The sequence below is a fragment of the Bombus huntii genome, chromosome 13, assembly GCF_024542735.1.
Source record: "Bombus huntii isolate Logan2020A chromosome 13, iyBomHunt1.1, whole genome shotgun sequence".
Classification (NCBI taxonomy): Eukaryota; Metazoa; Arthropoda; class Insecta; order Hymenoptera; family Apidae; genus Bombus; species Bombus huntii.
In genome coordinates, this window is record NC_066250.1 from 713,522 (window position 1) to 731,430 (window position 17,909).

Sequence of the window (17,909 nt, forward strand, 5' to 3'; positions counted from 1 at the left end):
CGACGATCTTCGACTATATTTAAATATAGTGGACCGCTGGTGGAGCGAGCGTCGTCCTCAACAGCCACCGAACTTGTTGGATGATCGCCAGCGAAAAAATCGATCAACCCATCGGACTTTAACGTCGAACGAGCTGGCTGAAAGCGCTCGTTAAAGATTCTTCCGTGAACGACGACAGCCGCTTTTTCAACCACCACTGATTAATGTAAGCGTTCCAGTCGGTGCAAGCGATTTAAGAAGAGTCAATATCGATCAAACGTTAGACGTTAAGTGTGGTTTGATCTTCCTGCATCTGCGTTTTCCGACGAGTCGCTTTCGTTGATGCTTGCGGCGCTCTGCAGTGGCTAAGATTGATTTACGACCAACCGAATTGAATTACGATTTATAGAGACTAAATATAACGATCGAAAATCGATCGAATTTTTATCAAAGGTGTATCAAAGGTAACATACTATTTCAAATATTATTGATCGCCCGAGAGCACCCTAAAAGATCGGGATGGGACGTATAGACGTTCTTGGAGATGATGTTGGTGATTTCCAAGTGTTTGCTTTTAAAAATATATTTAACAGTTATAAATTAGACAGTTATTATGACGACGATACGATGATAACATTATGCCATCCTTCCACGCTGTGGATCTATTGCCTAAGCTATCTTTCCGAGGCCTATCGCTTCAATCGATACATACTTTGAAATCTTTCCAAAATCAACGTTGAATATAGAGAGGAATATAAGGTATCTTGTTTCTCACAACAATGATCTTAGTATAAATATAGTTAGTTTGAATTTCCTAATTAATCAAAAAATCCCATTGTGAAAATTAACTCAAGGAACATGTCATATAATTGATGTTTGGACCGACTTGCACACCGCTATGATTCATAGCGCACCATCGAACTCTCGGACTAGCCTGGAGGTCGAGTGGCAGTCTGTCGATGATAAGGACATTCCAGCAGCAATTTCGAATCCCTCCTTCCCATTGGCAGTTATTTAAAAGCCGTCCTTCAACCTCACCCACCGGCCAAGGATTCGTTGGCAGTTGGATGCCAAATCCGATCGACTTCGGTTCGAAATCATCCGATTTTTCACTCTTTCGCGTCGATTTAAAATCCCTGAAACCCATCACCAAACCCTCCAGTGCTCTTCGCCATGAACCCTTCTCAATATATCTTCTTACTCTTCGTTGGAACTTTCTGTGTCTATGGATTGTGGAAAACCAGTTCTCTTTCCTGGCGAACCTCCACGGTACACGCGAAAGCGTCGATTCAGTTCGACCTCTCCATTCCATCGTCTTCTCCATCCGTTTTCCGTCGATTCTCTAACAAAACAAACAGAAAAACCATCGGCAAAAGTCATAAAAAGTATCGTGGAGTCGTATCCAAATACATGCTAGAGCTGTACCACCGCAGATCAGACGTGGACATAGTTCGAGCGTTAGAACCGATCCATGTGTCAGGTCCGACCAACGAAGGAGCCAGGATTCTGGTATTCTCGATACCTCCGATCGACCCAGACGAAGCTCTAGAGGTAGCAGAGTTGCTCGGCGTTGTTGGATCCATTCTCAGAGTGCGTTTAGATCATACGGACGCTTTTGGAAGCTGCAAATCGAGGAGGGACGATAGTTGGAGGGCTTTCAATGTTACTTCTGCAGTGGCTGCAAGGAGTGGTAGTGCCGTCAGATTCCGAGTATACGGTAGAGTCGGTTATCATCCTTGCGGAGACGGCCCAATCTTGTTATTGAGCTACGCCAAAGTGAGGAAGAGGCGCTTAAGGCGTTCCATTCAAGAAGAAGAGACGGACGAAGACGACGGTCCCCGAAGAAGACGTAAGAATTCCTGCAGACGACGATCTCTTTACGTAGACTTTGCACTGATCGCGTACGACGAATGGGTCGTTGCTCCACCCGGGTACGAAGCCTATCAGTGCTCTGGGAAGTGCTTTTACCCGTTCGGCGATCATCTTAGCCCCACGAAGCATGCGATCGTGCAGACGTTGGTACACGGTGCTCTCCAGGCTATCGAGGGCGGCAGCAAACCTGTTGGCAGAGCTTGCTGCGTACCGACGAGACTAGCGCCTACCAGTCTGCTTTATCTGGATGCCAGTGGAACTTTAACTTATCAGTACGGCTACGAAGACATGGTTGTTGCCGAGTGTGGCTGTCGTTAAAGTGTTCAAAATATAGGTTTAAAATTAGGCAATTGAGTAAGGAGAAAATGAATTTTTATGAAAATTAAGATAGGTTCTTAAAGATCGAAAGAAAAGACATTTTTTAATCCTTATGTTTCAATCAATTTATTCCAACGATTTACTTTGCGTTTCTTTATGCAAGATCAACTTTTATACCTCTTATCTCATATTCCGACAAATAAATTAAAATTTCTCCATTTAATTTAGAAAATGTATAAACTTTTTCTGATTTCCATTTCTCTTCAATACATTCTATAAATTCCAGATCTGCCTTCTTCCAGCTCTTCCTATATATATCATAAAATATAATATCTTTCAACACATAATATTCTCTGAACTAGCAATATCTGAATAAAAATATTCCTTGTATAAAACATGCATTACATTAGGTTTCATAAATTATAAATTCATCAAAAAATAAGTAACTCGATATACTTTTAGCTCTCTACAATGTATTAGATATTTCTTTGCTTGTTAATATCGATTTTAAAGTAATATTTTGTGTACTACTCATAGATATTTTGAATAAAATTGATGAGAATCGTTATAGCTTCTACGCTTAGTGTATCATTTAAATATGCAAAGCACGTATGTAAAAGGCTATGAAATAATTCAATTATTAAGGGTCATTCAACTATAAAAAATCGAATCAAAGTGAGTTGCAAAACAAATAGCGTTGATAAAAGTGGAACGAGTTCGAGCAATTTTCATCGGAATAAAATTTCTTTTTCCCCGTAAATCGTAAATGTACCGAGTACATAAATTATATAAATTATAACAAAATAGAAAAAATGTAATTACAAAATACAAAATTACAACAAAAATATACCTATACAGTTCCTTTTCGTGCAGCACGCGCGATTCCCTTTCCTCGACGCATTGCACGATACACGATTGGAAGAAGAAGAAAGTAACATCTTCGATAAAAACTGTCTTCGTAAATTCTATAAAGTTCTATGTCAAACTCGAACAGTCTTTATCGATTAACTGAACACCATCGAACACATCTCGTTATTCTTTCTGTTCAACAGATAAGACCTCCCAGGATTATGCAACCTCATCCTCCTGGTTTTTCTCAATTTGTGCCTACTTCCAGCTACCCTTTCAACCTTATATACCTGATACTTCACCACGTTCTCTGGTTGGCTAAGTCTCATGCACAGAGATACCGGCCCGGAAAAGTCTACGTCGGTGGCCAACTCCAATTTCGGTTCCATCGACATGGAGAACTCAGCCATGCTCTGCACAAAGTCGGAACGCACTTTCGTTCCTCCCTGGATCATAATTCCAGCCTTCAGATCCACCAGTGACTGAGCGTTTCTGGACCATAGGCTCAGTTGAATTTGTCCAGCTAAATCGAAGCTAACCGCACCTTGGACGTCGACTTCGGCTACGATTCCCGAGGCCAATGGAATGTATTCGTTGTAGTTATGGAGAGCAGCTAAGGCCTGGAAAGCTGGAGTTCGTTCGGACGCTGATCCAGACCAGACGTGACTCATAAGTTCCCCTTGGCCAGAGAAGAAGACGAATGGCCTGATACCAACACCTAGGAAATCGAGCTCCATTCCTGCAGTAGATGGTTCGACATCCTGAATGTCATTTTCCTGGCTGGAAGTCGAAACGAAGCTTCCTAGGCCTCCCGCGAACAGGCCAAGAGAGAAAAGCGCCTCTTCGTGGTCTTCAACTTGAAGAACTACGTCGACTATTCCACGCTTCATTAAACCTGACTGAATCTCTTGAATAGTTATCAATGATCCATTACTATCTATTGACCTTAGAAAGTTTCTCGTGAACGCTGTGCTAAGACCTTTCTGGGAATACACGTTGTAATTAACGATATCCTTTCCACACGTACTCAAAACTTCGCTCAGATCTTTAGCAAATCGAAGATCCTTATCAGAGAGTTGTTCCAATCGTTGACTGAGATACTTCCGAACCTCGTAATCGAGATCTGTGTTTGCTAAATACTCCACCAAGTGTCTGATATCTTCCTTCGATGGATTCGTTTCAAGAATAATATCCAAGGCTATAGTTCTAGAACTACTGTCTCTCTTTGGCCCACCTATTTCGTAAAAGACTCGTTTGGCTACCTTTTTTACTTCAGGAGTCAGCGAATCTCTGGGTAGCGCTGACAGGGCCTTCCAAGCAGCGACATTGAGTGCTTTATTCTCACTCGTTGCAAATTTTAACAAGGTCGGGATCGCAGCCTTGGTTCTTAAATTTCTTAGAGCCCTGAGGAACTTCAGCTTGCACTCTTCCCCCGTGCAAGTATCGAGACCGATTTCCAAACTGATTCTCGCTTTCTCGATGCTAGCTGGACACTCTAAATGACGTGCCATCGCTGCTGCGGTTAAAGCTATCGTTTCTGACACTTTGTCGTTCGGATGGGTCTCTTCCGATCGTCTCAGAATATTTTTAGCGATATCTGCATTCGGCGTCGGAGACAGAGACAGAGCCCAAAGATATCTTTCAGTCTCGTTTCCTATTTCGTCTTGTCGAAGAATTTTCATGGCTGCTTGATGTCCTGCTATGGTCGAGGCGGCGCCAAAGATATCTAATAGTTGAGGTTTTATTTGACGATATCGTGGACTTTTTAGGAGCTTCTGCAGTTCATCTGGAGAGGCTGATCTGACTAGAGGTAGTAACTTCAGGAACGCCGAAGCAGATTTTCCAGTACCCAATGCGTTGTTCTCCAGGGCGCTGCGGTACTCTTCGACCGTTTGTTCGATCTAAAATCAAATATTACAAAAATACGATTAAATATTTATTTATAGTCGATTATTTCCCATAATTTTGATATCGCAAATCTGTTTGTACAATTTTTAATCTATTAGATATATTAATTTACCAGCAGGATAATGAAATGGATGACTTTATGAGATGATGTTATGCAGTAACGTGTCTTTCATTTCCTGCCTTATTCATTTATCATTGGTTACTCATAAGCAAACAAAGAACAGGAAACACTCGACAAATAAACTTGTTGATTTAAACGAAGATAATTTTAAGTATCCCAGCTTACCGGCACGCTGTTGATTTTGGCGAGAAATCAGTTTCCATAATAACATAAGATGTTTATGGGATGCCGAGGAAGGTTAACAAATTGCATGTATTAAATTAGAATAGATTAATGGGAAAATGTACGTTCTAAAAGAAAACAAGGAAAAAGAATTTTATGAACTAACCGTGGGGCATCCGTAGTCAGGGCACGAGAACGGTTCCAATTGTAGCTCGATACTCGTTTCTCTGTATCCAGGTTGCGCGGCAGCGAGAGCTTGATTCAAGGTATCAGCCTGCACGGTTTTAGCGCTGAGCGTGCCAGGAAGCAGCTCGAGTGTCCTCTCCGACGTGACGATGGCGCCTACTTCCGGTCTGGCGGTAAGTGCCATTCGATGACTCTCCTCATCACGAATCAAGCTAGGCAAAAACTGCTCCGTGAGTTCGTAGGTTGAATTACGAGTACTCGTAAGCTTCACGCCGAACAATGGATTCGAATGCCGTTTCTTTGGTGGTAGAATATTTTGCTTGCAGGATATTTTTCGTTTTCCCATTGTCCTCGGTCCCAAAGAATGGTACGTTACTTTACAGAGACCGGAAGCATCTCGTTCCTCGACGTCGCTATCGAACACTGTATATTGGAATAAACTAGCTAAGCCACGTTTGAGGTTTGCCGAAGAGACGCTCTCTGCGGTATCCATGAAGATGGAATTTACGTCGCCGTTTCTCCAAAATATTAGCAAAGGTTTCTGTGCAAGGGCGTTTATTCTGGAGGAGTGTTCGACGAATCCTTCTAGTTCTGGAGCACTTCGAGATTTGATCCACAGTTGTGGTTGCAGGAGCTATGAAAAATACAAGAATTTGTTTTTATCCATGACGATTACTGTGGAAATGTGTAGTAGAAATGAAACGATAGTGTAATGATAATAACCGATCTAATTAAATCAATTCCCCAAATATTTTGTGCAGTAACCTTCGTGAGTCATCAGGAAGCGTATACAGGCTAGTCATGTAGTTATTATTCAATGTTTTCCTGCCAAGTCCTAAATGGTAAGTATATGAAAAAGGTGAAAAAGGAAGAGGTTTTATAAAAGCAAGAGACACGAGGACAGCCCTGATATATGGCGGCCACCTCGATCAAAGCCTTGGCAGTGATCAAGGGAATACTCGGAAGATAATATATAATTGCTTAGGAAAATAAATTAACGTTTCCGCTAAAAGTTTAAACGTAAGGCCGTTAACTTATTTGTCGAGACGACCGTATATATTATACATTCACGGTATCTGGTAAAACGTGCTGTACTTTAATCTTTTAAGAAAAGGTTATCATAGCTTAATATTGCTAAGACGAACTCCCCACTTATCGTTCGTTGCTCGATAAAACTTCTATTTGAAATTGAGATTTTCCTTTGCATGCAGTAACTGTCTCGTTAAATTCAATAAAACTCGGCAATTATAGACTGAACACTGTGCTATTGATAAAACACAAATATGTATAAAAAATGATAATATCAGATATTTTACATCTTGAATAAGAACTTTCATGCGTGCTATCAATGGCACGCGAATGGTACGCGAATAAAGAAAGAAATTTAATACAAACATATCTTCAAAGAGGGAACAGCAAAGATAAGAACTGGAATCTGTATACATCGAGTTAGAAATAATCCGTATTTTACCAAAACTTCACGAATTACGTATTAGGTATACGGTAAGGAATTCACCGACTCTCCTGCCATTTCTCTCATTAAAGTGACAGCAATTCATTATTCAAGAGTAGAAGAAATCCACTTAACAGAAATTCATTTAATCGAACACTAGCCAAAATTTCGTTTCAATAAATGAAGTTGTATAAAACAGTAACGATTCCCACCTCGATATTCAGCAAAAAGCTACTCGGATCATCCGGTTTCTGCCAAACGGCGGTTACATCCAATTCGCCGGTTAATCGAAAGCCAACGTCCCCGCTGGATTTCGACGGAGCTGCCTCGCTAAACAGCAATGTTGTCGTCAGTTTATATTTCAATCCGCTTGCCAGGTCCCAGCCTCTAGTAGCACCAGCCATGGCTACAAAAATCACGCACACTTTCCAATACATGATCGATAAAGTAACAGAAACAACGTGGATCTATCGTTCCGCCCTGTCCTACGAGAAAACCCGGCGAAGAATCGATCGAGGATCGACGCGACAATTTCGATATGTGATCTGGCAAAGTTACCCGTCGACTGACAAACATTGTTACTCCATGGACTCTGTAATGGCTCGTCTATAAGCCAATGAGAATGGGACACACTGAATAGCGGTTGTCTGTGTGTAAGTGCGACGTTGATCGCCGGCTGACGTTTGCGTGTGGTTAGATACGTGAGTGTAGAATGTTTGGCGCGATTACGAAGTTATGAAACGTATATTTTTCTTTTTTCCTTTTTGTTTACTAATATCGTGGAATGATAGAGCTGCAAAGAACAAAAGGAAGAATCAGTGATTATTTTAATTCGAGTTTGTACTCGTTAGTAAGTGTATGAGCTGTTTTTATATGAAACTTTAGAATAGAATAACTTGTAGATAGCTACCTTTTTTCACTTAGTACGTAAATGTAATTATGCCGTAATCGATGCGATAATTGCATTTGAAAATTAACTTGCCAATCTGCTTCCAAATCGTCAATTCGTAATTAGTCATTCTACCGTGTTTTAATACACTACTTTCCACGTCGTTAATTTGATGTAAGAAAATAATATTTTCATAAACAGATAAGATCTATAATTCTAATTACATGTTTGTGGAAACACTTAATATGTATCAGCGTTGGCACTTAAGGATCTATAAGTGCAGCGTATGGTTACACGAAGATAAATATGTTCACACGAGTGTGCATACAAGGTGGCTCAAAAATATGACGAAAATAGGGAAAAACAGGTAAAATCAGAAATCTAAGAATTTACAATACAACCAGCATCAGCACAGTTAAACGATACATATCAGTTTTCGCATTCATAAATCCAATTTAAAAATAACAAAGTCATACGACTTTCTTTAAAATATTATCGTTATGATATTTCTCGAAATAGATATAACACTGGTATAAACGTACAATAAACAAATTTAATACTCAACCTAATCCCTTGAAATTCACTTCGGTAATAATTAAATTAATCAATTTGCTTGTCACACGCTGACATACCTCCACAAATATTGCCTTTATAGTCTCTTATTGCAAATGCAGAAATAAACGTTTTTCTCGAGAGATAGTTCTTCGCGTGATTTTATAAACATTTATGTAATAAAGTTAGGAAATAAAGTAATGAAATAAAAGGAGATATTTCATTATGATATATTTTCTCAAAATTAAATAAACTTTTAATGGATTCATATTTTACATAACACAAATCCCTATTTTTGAGTCGCCCAGTATACAAACGTACGCATATCTACGCACACAAAATCGTCACAGTCTGGATCGCTCTTCTAAAAGCGGCGAAGCCCTCAGTGTGCTCTATACGAGATGCATGCATATATAGGCATAGGCTTTACTTGTGTACACGAATGTATAATCGCATATCACCAATATACTCCAACGATAAACACCGTTAATTCACCAAGTCCCTGCTACACGACAAGGAAACGGAAATAGTTACTCCGTTCTCGTAATTAATGAAAGGATGAATTGCGGCTATTTTTTGGATCGAGCTATGTTTTGTAATCGAAAATGAAAAGGAAGTTAAACAAAAATAGCCATAACCAAAGTATATTAATAACAATTAAAAATGAACAAAATTGAATTTCGAATTTGGTGCTTGATTTCGTTTGAATCTTCTGTTTCGAGTAAAATTACCAACGCTAAAAGGAATAAAATCCAATCGTGAATTCCTAACCACTGTTAGGTTATCTCAGATCAGTTATCCCGCCAAACAGGCTCCAATTTATTTTTAGTTTATAGATCCGCATATGTACAACGTTTTCAATTATTTTATATTTTACTAACGAATTTTCTGAATTGCTGAAAGTAAATTATGCAGAGAAAAATCACATTTATTATTTATCTTCCTTTAGTTTTTTTATATTAAAGTATGTCAAATATAAAACAAAGAGATGTTAATTTACCTGGGGCCATTTGACAGTAGGAACCTGAAATATAAAAAAACTTCTATCAGAGACGATCTTCGTAGCACTTTAAAGTAATTAAAGAATTATTTTTTGTTCTTAAGTCCTAAAGTTATGTTGTCGATTACTATAATTGTCCTATGCCCCGAGTTAGAAAATAATTTTGTAGCCTTGATTAACCAAACCGGTACAAAGTGAAATACCAAAAAAGTACTGAATGTATAGATACATTGAACAAAGAAACAAACACTGCGTAGATACTTTCATAAGATTCGTCGGATTTCATTTAAACACAAGACGAAACTTTATTCTTTGTTCGATGCAACGGTTAAACATTATAGCAGTTAACACGTATTAAACGTTTTTGCACTTCTAATTTACTTAATTTAACTGTTTTTAATCTAGCTACTTATCGATAGAACCAATCGAGGAAAAGTGGTTAAATAAAAATCTATATCATAAACATATCCTATATATAATACGATGCGGTTCACAAGTTATCGAATTTTTTCTAACTTACACAAGGATAATTATAACATCAAAGATGTAAAGAAAATTGGACGTTCTTATTGTGCTTATAAATACAGTTGTTTAAACAGTCACTTGAATAATTTTAATCAACGTCAAGCACTTCTATGAATAGTTGCCTGGATAGATGGTCGAAACATTGAAAAATGACAAATAATATAGCAAAGGGATTTAAAAATTAACGAGGATGGATGACGTCGCGCGGGAAAGTACGTAAGATCGAAACGTGAAAGCAGGTGGGCCAACTTGTAAGTTGGTAACTCACCGAAAAGCGTCAGAAGATAAACGAGGGAGACTGTAAGCGTCGTGACCGGCGTTTCCGAGCAGGCCATCCTTCGTTTCTCACAGACGACCTTCCTCGTGCCTACTGCCCCGAGCTCGTGTTCTATGCTGCTCCGTACGACTCTTCTCCTTCTACCAGTAAATACGAGTAGATACAAGTAAAAGTAATTAGACAAGGCAGGCTTGCGTTATCGAACCCCACGACCATCTCTAACATTCCCCACCGCACCACGCGGAGCTATTCCCCTTCCATTGCTCGCGATATCACGAGGATAATGTATCAATCCCCTCCATTGGACCTGCTTTTGCGGTGGAAGAAGAATAAATGGAACGTGGGGATATTTGGTGATCTGATTTCAGGCGCGGTGCATTCGAAAACGAGACGTCTTGTTCTTAGGTCTTGTCTTATTTGTATGTAGGAATTGACTATTATGCGTTCCATGAAGTAAGAGGAATTAAGATAACTTTAAAGAGTAATTATTGTAAGAGTAATTAGGCAGTGCATAACAACGATAATTTATATGAAACGTAATACACATCATGTATCGTCTACTTGGATAAATTCTTTGTAATAAATGGTATTTCACAGTGAATTTTACAAATAGAAAATGTAGAAAATGATCTTTGAAAGAAATATTACTCTATCTGAAAATATAATTTCATGAAATGGCAAAGGAAACAACCGCGATAATAAATTAAAATAAAAAGTACTGGTTTGCTTTGGTCTATACAAAATATTTTATTCATTTAATTAAGTACATATATCCATATTAGGAAGAAAGGACAGTATTAATAAAATATAGAACTAAATAAATGAAGTAAGATATTTGAAAAAAAAATGTACAAGATGAGATTATATATTCAGTTTCAGGTAGAACAACTTTTAAATTATGTTTAAATTCAGAAGCGAAAATCGATTTTGATTATTATAATAATTCAATAATAACATATAAATTCATGTGTTTACATGACAAGATAAGCTTTATTCTTTGTTTTATTCTCCTGAAGCTGTTACACTCTCACAATAAAATTCGCCAAATCGACATGAATAGAAAAAAATAACATATTCTGTTACATGTTGATAATTACTTATCGACAAAATGACCTTGGTGGATGAAAGGTTTTGTTTAACAACTAAAAACTGTGCTAGTGATACATTCTTAAACCTAATGTGACATTAGCTTCTCCAACCCAACTGCACGTAAAGAAATCTTAAACGGCGTGATGATTAACAGGATAGATGTCTTTCCATAGATGACAAAGTCAACGACTTGTGTGCTATCCCTTGTAATCTGTGATCATAAATCATACGCATGATTCTGACAAAAAATAAACTTTATTAATATAAATATTATTATACAACACGCACAAATTTTCTAACTTCCCCTGGTTGTCCCTTTATAAACAAATATGTTGCTCAATGAAATCCTATTTAATCTAATAAGAATATATAGTACATTGACATTACATATTAATATAGTATAAAGTATATATTGAAGTTAAAAACGAAGACGTCAAATGCTTAAAAATGTAGTTTCAATGAAAACAATCCATATAAACACTTGAGGATTTTCGTAGATAAAAAGTGTAACAAGTGAAAGTTTCATTAAACCGACTAAAAATTATAAAAACTTTATATTTGTACATCAGTCATACAAACTATGATATTTTGTTTCCAGATCCCCTAATACGTTCTGGAGCTGAAATTAAATTGTGTACATATACATATAAATGAAATATCTAAGTATAATCTCTGATTAAGAAAAATTAAAATAAAATAATTACTTTTCTTTTGCATTTCCAAAGAAATAGAATCTTCTATTGGAATGTATTTGTTGAAATGTATTTTACACCTCTGAACGCTTTCTGCACTATGTTCTTTTCCTGCAATGAAACATACTTATTCAAATATTGCATTTAGAACAAATAAAATACTAGTTTACTGGGAATTATCAGTACCAGAAAATTTGACGTTTTTAATAGATCTTTCCTTGTCGTTATTAGTTTCATCTATATTCATTTTTTCACTATTATCAATGTTAATTTTAAAAGAACTTGTTCTTCTTTTCTTCTCTACAGGTGATTCATTTTCTTTATGTCCCAGTTCTTCTATATCCATAGACATTTCGCTAAAAGATCTCTTACCTATAGGTGTATCCATTGAAATAATAGTTCTATTTCTTAAAATTCTTATATTTTCATCACTATGGCTGATTTCTTTTTTGTCATTTATAGGAATATCTTTCTGTTTTGGTGTATTTACAGTTTCAACATCTTTATTTTCATTAATTGGTGTGAAAATATTTCTATTGAATGGTGGAGTTTGATTTGGTATCGCATTTTTATCTACAAAATTTTGTTCCCTCGTGCTACTTTCTTGTAGTGTACCCAGACTTTTATTCAATTCTTGGAATGCTATTGCCATTTGTGTTCGTGGAGACGTTATTTTATTATTTTCTGAATTTTCTTTGATATCATCTTTATGTACATCAGATCTAACGTCATCAAAAAAAAGTTTTCTTTCTGTTCTAAAAGCTGTTTCTTCATTAGAGCTATCAAGATCAAAATTATCTATTCTTGACAATGCTGCAGCTAAATTTAATTTTACCTCTGTTTCTTCGTCAATTGGTACTTCATTTAAAACTATATGATCAGCAAAGTTAACTTTATTTGTTAATTTCGTGAGACATCCCTTTTTGGCTGAATTCTTTGGCCGTTTTAATATGCTCTTTCCTGGTGTTTGATTAGAATTAATATAAGATACTGAATCATCTAACTGAACTTCTGGTGTTTTACATATTTCACTCAGATTTATTATTTTTGAGCAAGGCTTTTGTTTCGACAATGTTTCAGATAATTGTACTTGTTGCAGTAAACTTAATCTTTTAGCGCACATTACAGGTGAAAGTTTTTTTTCATTAAAACTACTAAATATAGCCTTTATTTTGTGTTTTATCCCAAAACTTATATTCTTTTCATATTTATCACCCAACGTTTGATATAAATTAGATTCAAGTTTACTTTTACCACCACTGTTTCTAATTTTTGGTGTCATCTTCCGTTTTCTTTTTATTAAGATAGCTTTAATAGAATTTAATGTGTTTTTAGTAACTGATCTGTTAACAAACACGTCTTCTTTCCTGCCCTGTGAACAAAGATCCCCCAATTTTTCAAATTGTAAATCACAGTTTTTTATATCCATGTACATCATATCCCAAAATCCTTGCAAATCTTTACATGTAACTAACATTTCTCCTTTCCCTGTTTCGCAATTAGTAACCAATTGACGAAATCTATCAAACTTTTTATTTATTAACAAATATGTCTGTTCAATAACTCGATTTATTTCCAGTCGATCAATTTCTGTAATTTTAGCTTCTATCACAATTTTCATCCACTTTTCACATAATTCGGTTAATCTATCCGTCTCTTTATTCAAAAGAAAATGAAAATATTGTGCGGTACGTTCTTCTTCTTCAACTGAAACATTTAAATTTTTCATGATAGTGTCTTTGGTAGGAATATCATCATCGCTTGGTGAACGACGAAGACTAAAACCCCGTTTTAGCTGCTGTTCTTTTCTAGCATTGGATTTTCCACGACTGGAAACTACATAAGGAGAATATATAATCGGTATAGATGGAAAATTTGACTGTTCTGACGTAGATACATTATTATTTGAAGACAAACTTGCTTCTTTAGCAATAGCATTAAGTATTTCGCTCATACTAGCCATTATTTTACTTTCATTATTATTATTTTTAAAAAATTGAGATATTTATAGATGAAGTACGTTTGACTAAGAAGTACATATAAATATTAAAATACATTCATGTAATTTCTACATCCACTGCTTGTACGGGACATAACACAATTAACACAGTCGAACGAAACCAGTAAACTATAATAATATGGAACTATCATAGATTCACGTACAGTTTGTAACTAAAGCATTGCCCGAAGCACTGAGGCACGGTCGTATAAACATAACAGTAATACACAACCACAATAGCCCTGGAACATTGGAAACTGCAATGGAGGGGCTAAGATTCTCAATAGTTTGATATTCTGTGGTGTGTTTTACAAATTGGCTGCTAGATGGCGCTGAGATAAATTTGTTAAACTTGCGCATTGAACATCATTTTCACTATCCTTACCACCGAAGATAAAGGGTATAAACTAAACTGCTTTAAATAAATGATAATAAATTTACATAATAGAGTAGAGTTCAGTTACAGATACGTTCGTGTGTCGTAGATCACAAACATATGGCGTACTACATCACGAAGTCTAACTAATCGATTGGAGCGCCTTGGGAAATATCAAACTTCTTCTACACCGTTGGAAGAGTCAACTACTTCTTCTACATCGCTAGAAGATTCACCAACTAAGTCCAAATCTAACGCCTAAGCACGAACACTCACTTCCTCTACTAAGTATCCTCTAGTGCTACGTCCACTAACATAGGAAGTTCAAGTCTAAGAGCCTTGCTCTAGCGTGCATATCTATCTTACCTTCGGGCGACAAGTTGTCATCAAGGAATTATATCTACTCAACAGTGTAACTTAAGTGTTGGAAATAAAATCTTATAATTCTGTGAATCACAGTGTTATACTAACTCAACCACCCCTATTATCTTAACGGAAATCAGGGGATCGATCAACTCGTGGTGTCGATTGCTATAATCGTAACGGGAATTTACGACTCCCCTTGACGTCCCTCCTCGCGAGTTCGTCTCCCCGCGATTGGTCGAAAATACACTTTGTTCTTTTAATTCTTTAGTTCCTTAGTTTTTCAGCTCTTAATTCCTTTAGCTCTTAGTTTTGCTCTCAGCTTTTAGGTTCTTTAGCTTTTAGTTCTTTGTTTTATTAGTTTCCAATTCTTGTTAGTCTTGTTAATCGACGTGTTTGTATTTGTCAATTTGTAAACTATCGAAAATCTATCGAAATTAAAATCTTGTAATTAATAAGAGCGAAAACGTATTGCGAACGATTGTAACTCCGAGCATTCGAAATTTCAACGACTATTCTGTCAATATTCAATTAGAATACGAATAAACATTTTCTCTTGTGAAGAATATTTGTCTAATAATATAGCAGGATTAAGCGAACATTTATTTTCACCAACTTTAATCCTCTCCCGTGCCAGTACTCCTGCGCATAGCAGGTTAGCCGAAACGTGGAGTTTAATTTTAAATCGCATTAAATAACAGACAATACTACAATTTAATCTAAATTCAAAAATTAACGGCAACGCAACCAAAACGAGCCAGACAAAACGTAACAGTATACGACTACGGACAAGTATACAGTATCTTATTCTTACTCAATGATAATCAAGATGTCTAAGAATCGTTGGTGACTAAAGTCAACGACAGAACGATCGGTATTTCAGAACATGTGAAACGGTTGGTAAATGGCAAACCCTGCTATCTCTAGTTAGCGCCACTCTAGAGAATGTCGAGCCATCACGGTTATGATTGAGCTACAGTAAGCAAAGAAACGTGTTCGATAGATAACTATTTAATCCACCAAGTTGTGTAAGCCTCCACCAGGATGCACTAACAAGGTCTTAAAAATTGCCAATCTAATCTTCAATATAACTTTAACGAAAGTTACACTAACTAGATCTTGAAAGTCTTCTTATTACTTGTAGCTATACCACTACACATAAGTACTGTTGAATATGGGATGTCTTGTTTTAGCTGTGACTTTTTATTTATGATTACAATTGTCGTACATATACCACATCCCTTTATCGCATATAATTATTTGAAACGTATCAAAAGACTAAGGATCGCGGTATAACTGGCTCATATTCGAGGCGTTCTATTCTTACAAATAAATTAGCGGCTTTTTTTGCAAAGGTAAGCGCTTTTATTGGAACGAAGAACTTGTATTCTTGAAAAATACTTAATCGCGATAAGTTAGCTGCAAATATTTAATTTTAGATTTTTATAGTTGAGCCGTTCCCAACTGTACTGCAATGTCGGGCCGACTCGTGACAGAGGAAGAGCAAGCCCTTCATCTCCGTCTAGTTTCAAAAATCAGGTTAATATTCTGACTCCCCAATGGGGAGTGTATCAGATATTAAGCTGATAAGAACAGATACTACACTTTGATCTTAGCCATAAGGCCGAGAAGCGATAAATAGATTAATTTCAGCAGCTTTTATAAATCAGACAGTGAGTAATTTCGCTTGCGAGAAGGATACTAGCAAGTATACTACCTCTAGCGGTTTGTGCGGAAACTATCTTTACCCCTCTACAAATGATAGAACGTGGTTACAGTTTGGCAGGGGCTAAGGTAGATTGTCACTGACAACTTTAGATACCTGAGCATTCGTACATATGTCGTGGGTATCAAAATCGTATTACTTTTTCGCCCAATTCAACTAATTCGGTACCCCCCTCCCCACACACACACACTTTTACGTTATATGAATGTTTCTATATACACTATATAAAGTGTTTCTGTATACACTATACGTTCAATGTACACAGAATATCGTACCTGTATTACCTATGATATAAATAAATCATCGAAATTCGCATGAAATATTTTTAGTTATTTTTGTAAATACATACAGAGGAATACGTTTTTAAATTAAACTTTAATAATTGTTTCATTTATTTTTGCAGTAACTGTTACACCGAGCTGCGTTTCACGCTGATAGACGGTTATCGACTAGATCGAAATTTTCGAAAATATATATATACATAAATGGTTAATAAAATTAACGATTGGTCGTATAAGACAAGGGGTTGTGCATTACGGGATCAAATCAAACGAGATATCGAATAAGCGGAAGAATAGGATTCTGTTAAGACAACACGTGCGGAAAAACGAGCTGTAAAGAAAGCGAAGCAAGTTGAACGTAAAAGGAATACGCGAAACACGTGCAGCAACAAAAGCTGTGGCCGCATAAACTCTCGCAGAAATGGGAACCGGTCGGTTTGCAGGCCGCAACGAACGATCCGGCCGGCAGCAGTCGCGCTAAATAATCATAACTCAGAGAGACATTTGTAACGCCAGCTTCTCGCCCGTATTTATCGCTGTTGTTGGACGGTTTGTTGCAGCAATAACGGTAATGGGCCAGCTCGACCGGCCGCCCAACCCCTCGAAACCGCCCCGACGACCCTCGAATCCGCCGCCAACGCCGGCTACCCCTCGCCGAGAGCGATTTATCCTCGGGTAATTAGCGCAGGTAATAATTAATGCCGCCGCGCATTGTGCTAATTATCACCGGAGAACCTTTTAAGAAATGAAAGAACATTCGAAATAAAACAAAGAGGCTGCGACAGGGGATGGGCAAGAGGCTGCAGGTGGAGGGTACAAGGTAGTCGGAAGAAGGTTGGGGACGAGGCCGAAGGAAGGAGAGTTAGAGAGATAAATAGGATAGTAGAAAGATATTTACAATCCCGGGAACGAGTCTTTGTGATAATAAGTGGTAATGAGAAGGAGGAAACTGTTGGAATGCAACGATCCTCGGCTTGCAGGTGGTTGTAATAGAGATTTTAGACGCGAGCAGCAAGTTTATTTTCCAGTTGATGCTCGGTTTTGGATTTACGCAGATCGAGCGGTGCAGTATCGACTTTTATTTAAATAAATTTTGCCAATTTCAACGCGCCAAGTAACTTTTATAAGACGGTTGTTATTCAAACATGGAAAACGGAGTAAAAATAAATCCTACGTTTTGCTACGTATATTTCACATGTCGCGTGTATGCTTCAGCTTTTCAGCAACATTTCTAGCCCACATATGCGTAGAAAAAACGAGTTATCTTACTCTTAAGATCACCTCGTCTCTCA

General features: G+C 37.1%; 3 protein-coding genes, 1 long non-coding RNA gene and 1 other non-coding gene across 10 annotated transcripts; 2 read left to right on the forward strand and 3 right to left on the reverse strand.

Moving 5' to 3' along the window:
- Positions 1 to 198: 198 nt before the first annotated feature.
- On the forward strand, positions 199 to 2,389 carry LOC126872535 (growth/differentiation factor 2-like). The gene has a single exon (XM_050632615.1). It carries the CDS (start codon positions 1,153 to 1,155, stop codon positions 2,167 to 2,169), a length of 1,017 nt encoding a protein of 338 aa, XP_050488572.1. The 5' UTR covers positions 199 to 1,152; the 3' UTR covers positions 2,170 to 2,389.
- LOC126872531 (microsomal triacylglycerol transfer protein) lies at positions 2,269 to 10,473 on the reverse strand. 6 transcript variants are annotated; one of them, XM_050632604.1, is made up of 5 exons: positions 10,083 to 10,473; positions 9,290 to 9,313; positions 7,061 to 7,254; positions 5,376 to 6,029; positions 2,269 to 4,919 (listed from the first exon to the last, which is right to left on the reverse strand). In XM_050632604.1, the coding sequence occupies exons 1-5, from the start codon at positions 10,147 to 10,149 to the stop codon at positions 3,174 to 3,176; spliced, it is 2,685 nt and encodes an 894-aa protein (XP_050488561.1). In that variant the 5' UTR covers positions 10,150 to 10,473; the 3' UTR covers positions 2,269 to 3,173. The 6 variants fall into 6 exon arrangements, with proteins under 6 accessions (XP_050488561.1, XP_050488563.1, XP_050488566.1 ...); XM_050632606.1 differs by lacking the exon at positions 10,083 to 10,473 and adding an exon at positions 9,810 to 10,019; XM_050632609.1 differs by lacking the exon at positions 7,061 to 7,254 and having other exon boundaries at positions 10,083 to 10,470.
- Positions 10,474 to 11,416: 943 nt separating this feature from the next.
- Positions 11,417 to 14,132, reverse strand: LOC126872533 (uncharacterized). Its single transcript, XM_050632612.1, has 3 exons — positions 12,059 to 14,132; positions 11,885 to 11,983; positions 11,417 to 11,799 (listed from the first exon to the last, which is right to left on the reverse strand). Exons 1-3 carry the CDS (start codon positions 13,833 to 13,835, stop codon positions 11,759 to 11,761), a joined length of 1,917 nt encoding a protein of 638 aa, XP_050488569.1. The 5' UTR covers positions 13,836 to 14,132; the 3' UTR covers positions 11,417 to 11,758.
- An 8-nt stretch (positions 14,133 to 14,140) lies between these two features.
- On the forward strand, positions 14,141 to 14,700 carry LOC126872538 (uncharacterized). The gene is made up of 2 exons (XR_007692006.1): positions 14,141 to 14,271; positions 14,357 to 14,700. It is a non-coding gene; the product is annotated as an uncharacterized LOC126872538 (long non-coding RNA).
- Positions 14,701 to 16,054: 1,354 nt separating this feature from the next.
- On the reverse strand, positions 16,055 to 16,246 carry LOC126872753 (U2 spliceosomal RNA). The gene has a single exon (XR_007692168.1). It is a non-coding gene; the product is annotated as a U2 spliceosomal RNA (small nuclear RNA).
- Positions 16,247 to 17,909: the final 1,663 nt, after the last annotated feature.

What these genes read in the sequence shown, in the direction of transcription:
- LOC126872535 (XM_050632615.1), top strand. Translation starts at nt 1,153, where the DNA reads ATGAACCCTTCTCAATATATCTTCTTACTCTTCGTTGGAACTTTCTGT.
- LOC126872531 (XM_050632604.1), bottom strand. Translation starts at nt 10,149, where the DNA reads ATGGCCTGCTCGGAAACGCCGGTCACGACGCTTACAGTCTCCCTCGTT. An exon ending in CTACTGTCAAATGGCCCCAG is followed by an intron (nt 7,255 to 9,289) that starts GTAAATTAACAT and finishes TGATTTTTGTAG; the next exon opens with CCATGGCTGGTGCTACTAGA. An exon ending in GCTTTTTGCTGAATATCGAG is followed by an intron (nt 6,030 to 7,060) that starts GTGGGAATCGTT and finishes TATTTTTCATAG; the next exon opens with CTCCTGCAACCACAACTGTG.
- LOC126872533 (XM_050632612.1), bottom strand. Translation starts at nt 13,835, where the DNA reads ATGGCTAGTATGAGCGAAATACTTAATGCTATTGCTAAAGAAGCAAGT. An exon ending in TAAAAACGTCAAATTTTCTG is followed by an intron (nt 11,984 to 12,058) that starts GTACTGATAATT and finishes GTTTCATTGCAG; the next exon opens with GAAAAGAACATAGTGCAGAA. An exon ending in TTTGGAAATGCAAAAGAAAA is followed by an intron (nt 11,800 to 11,884) that starts GTAATTATTTTA and finishes ATTTAATTTCAG; the next exon opens with CTCCAGAACGTATTAGGGGA.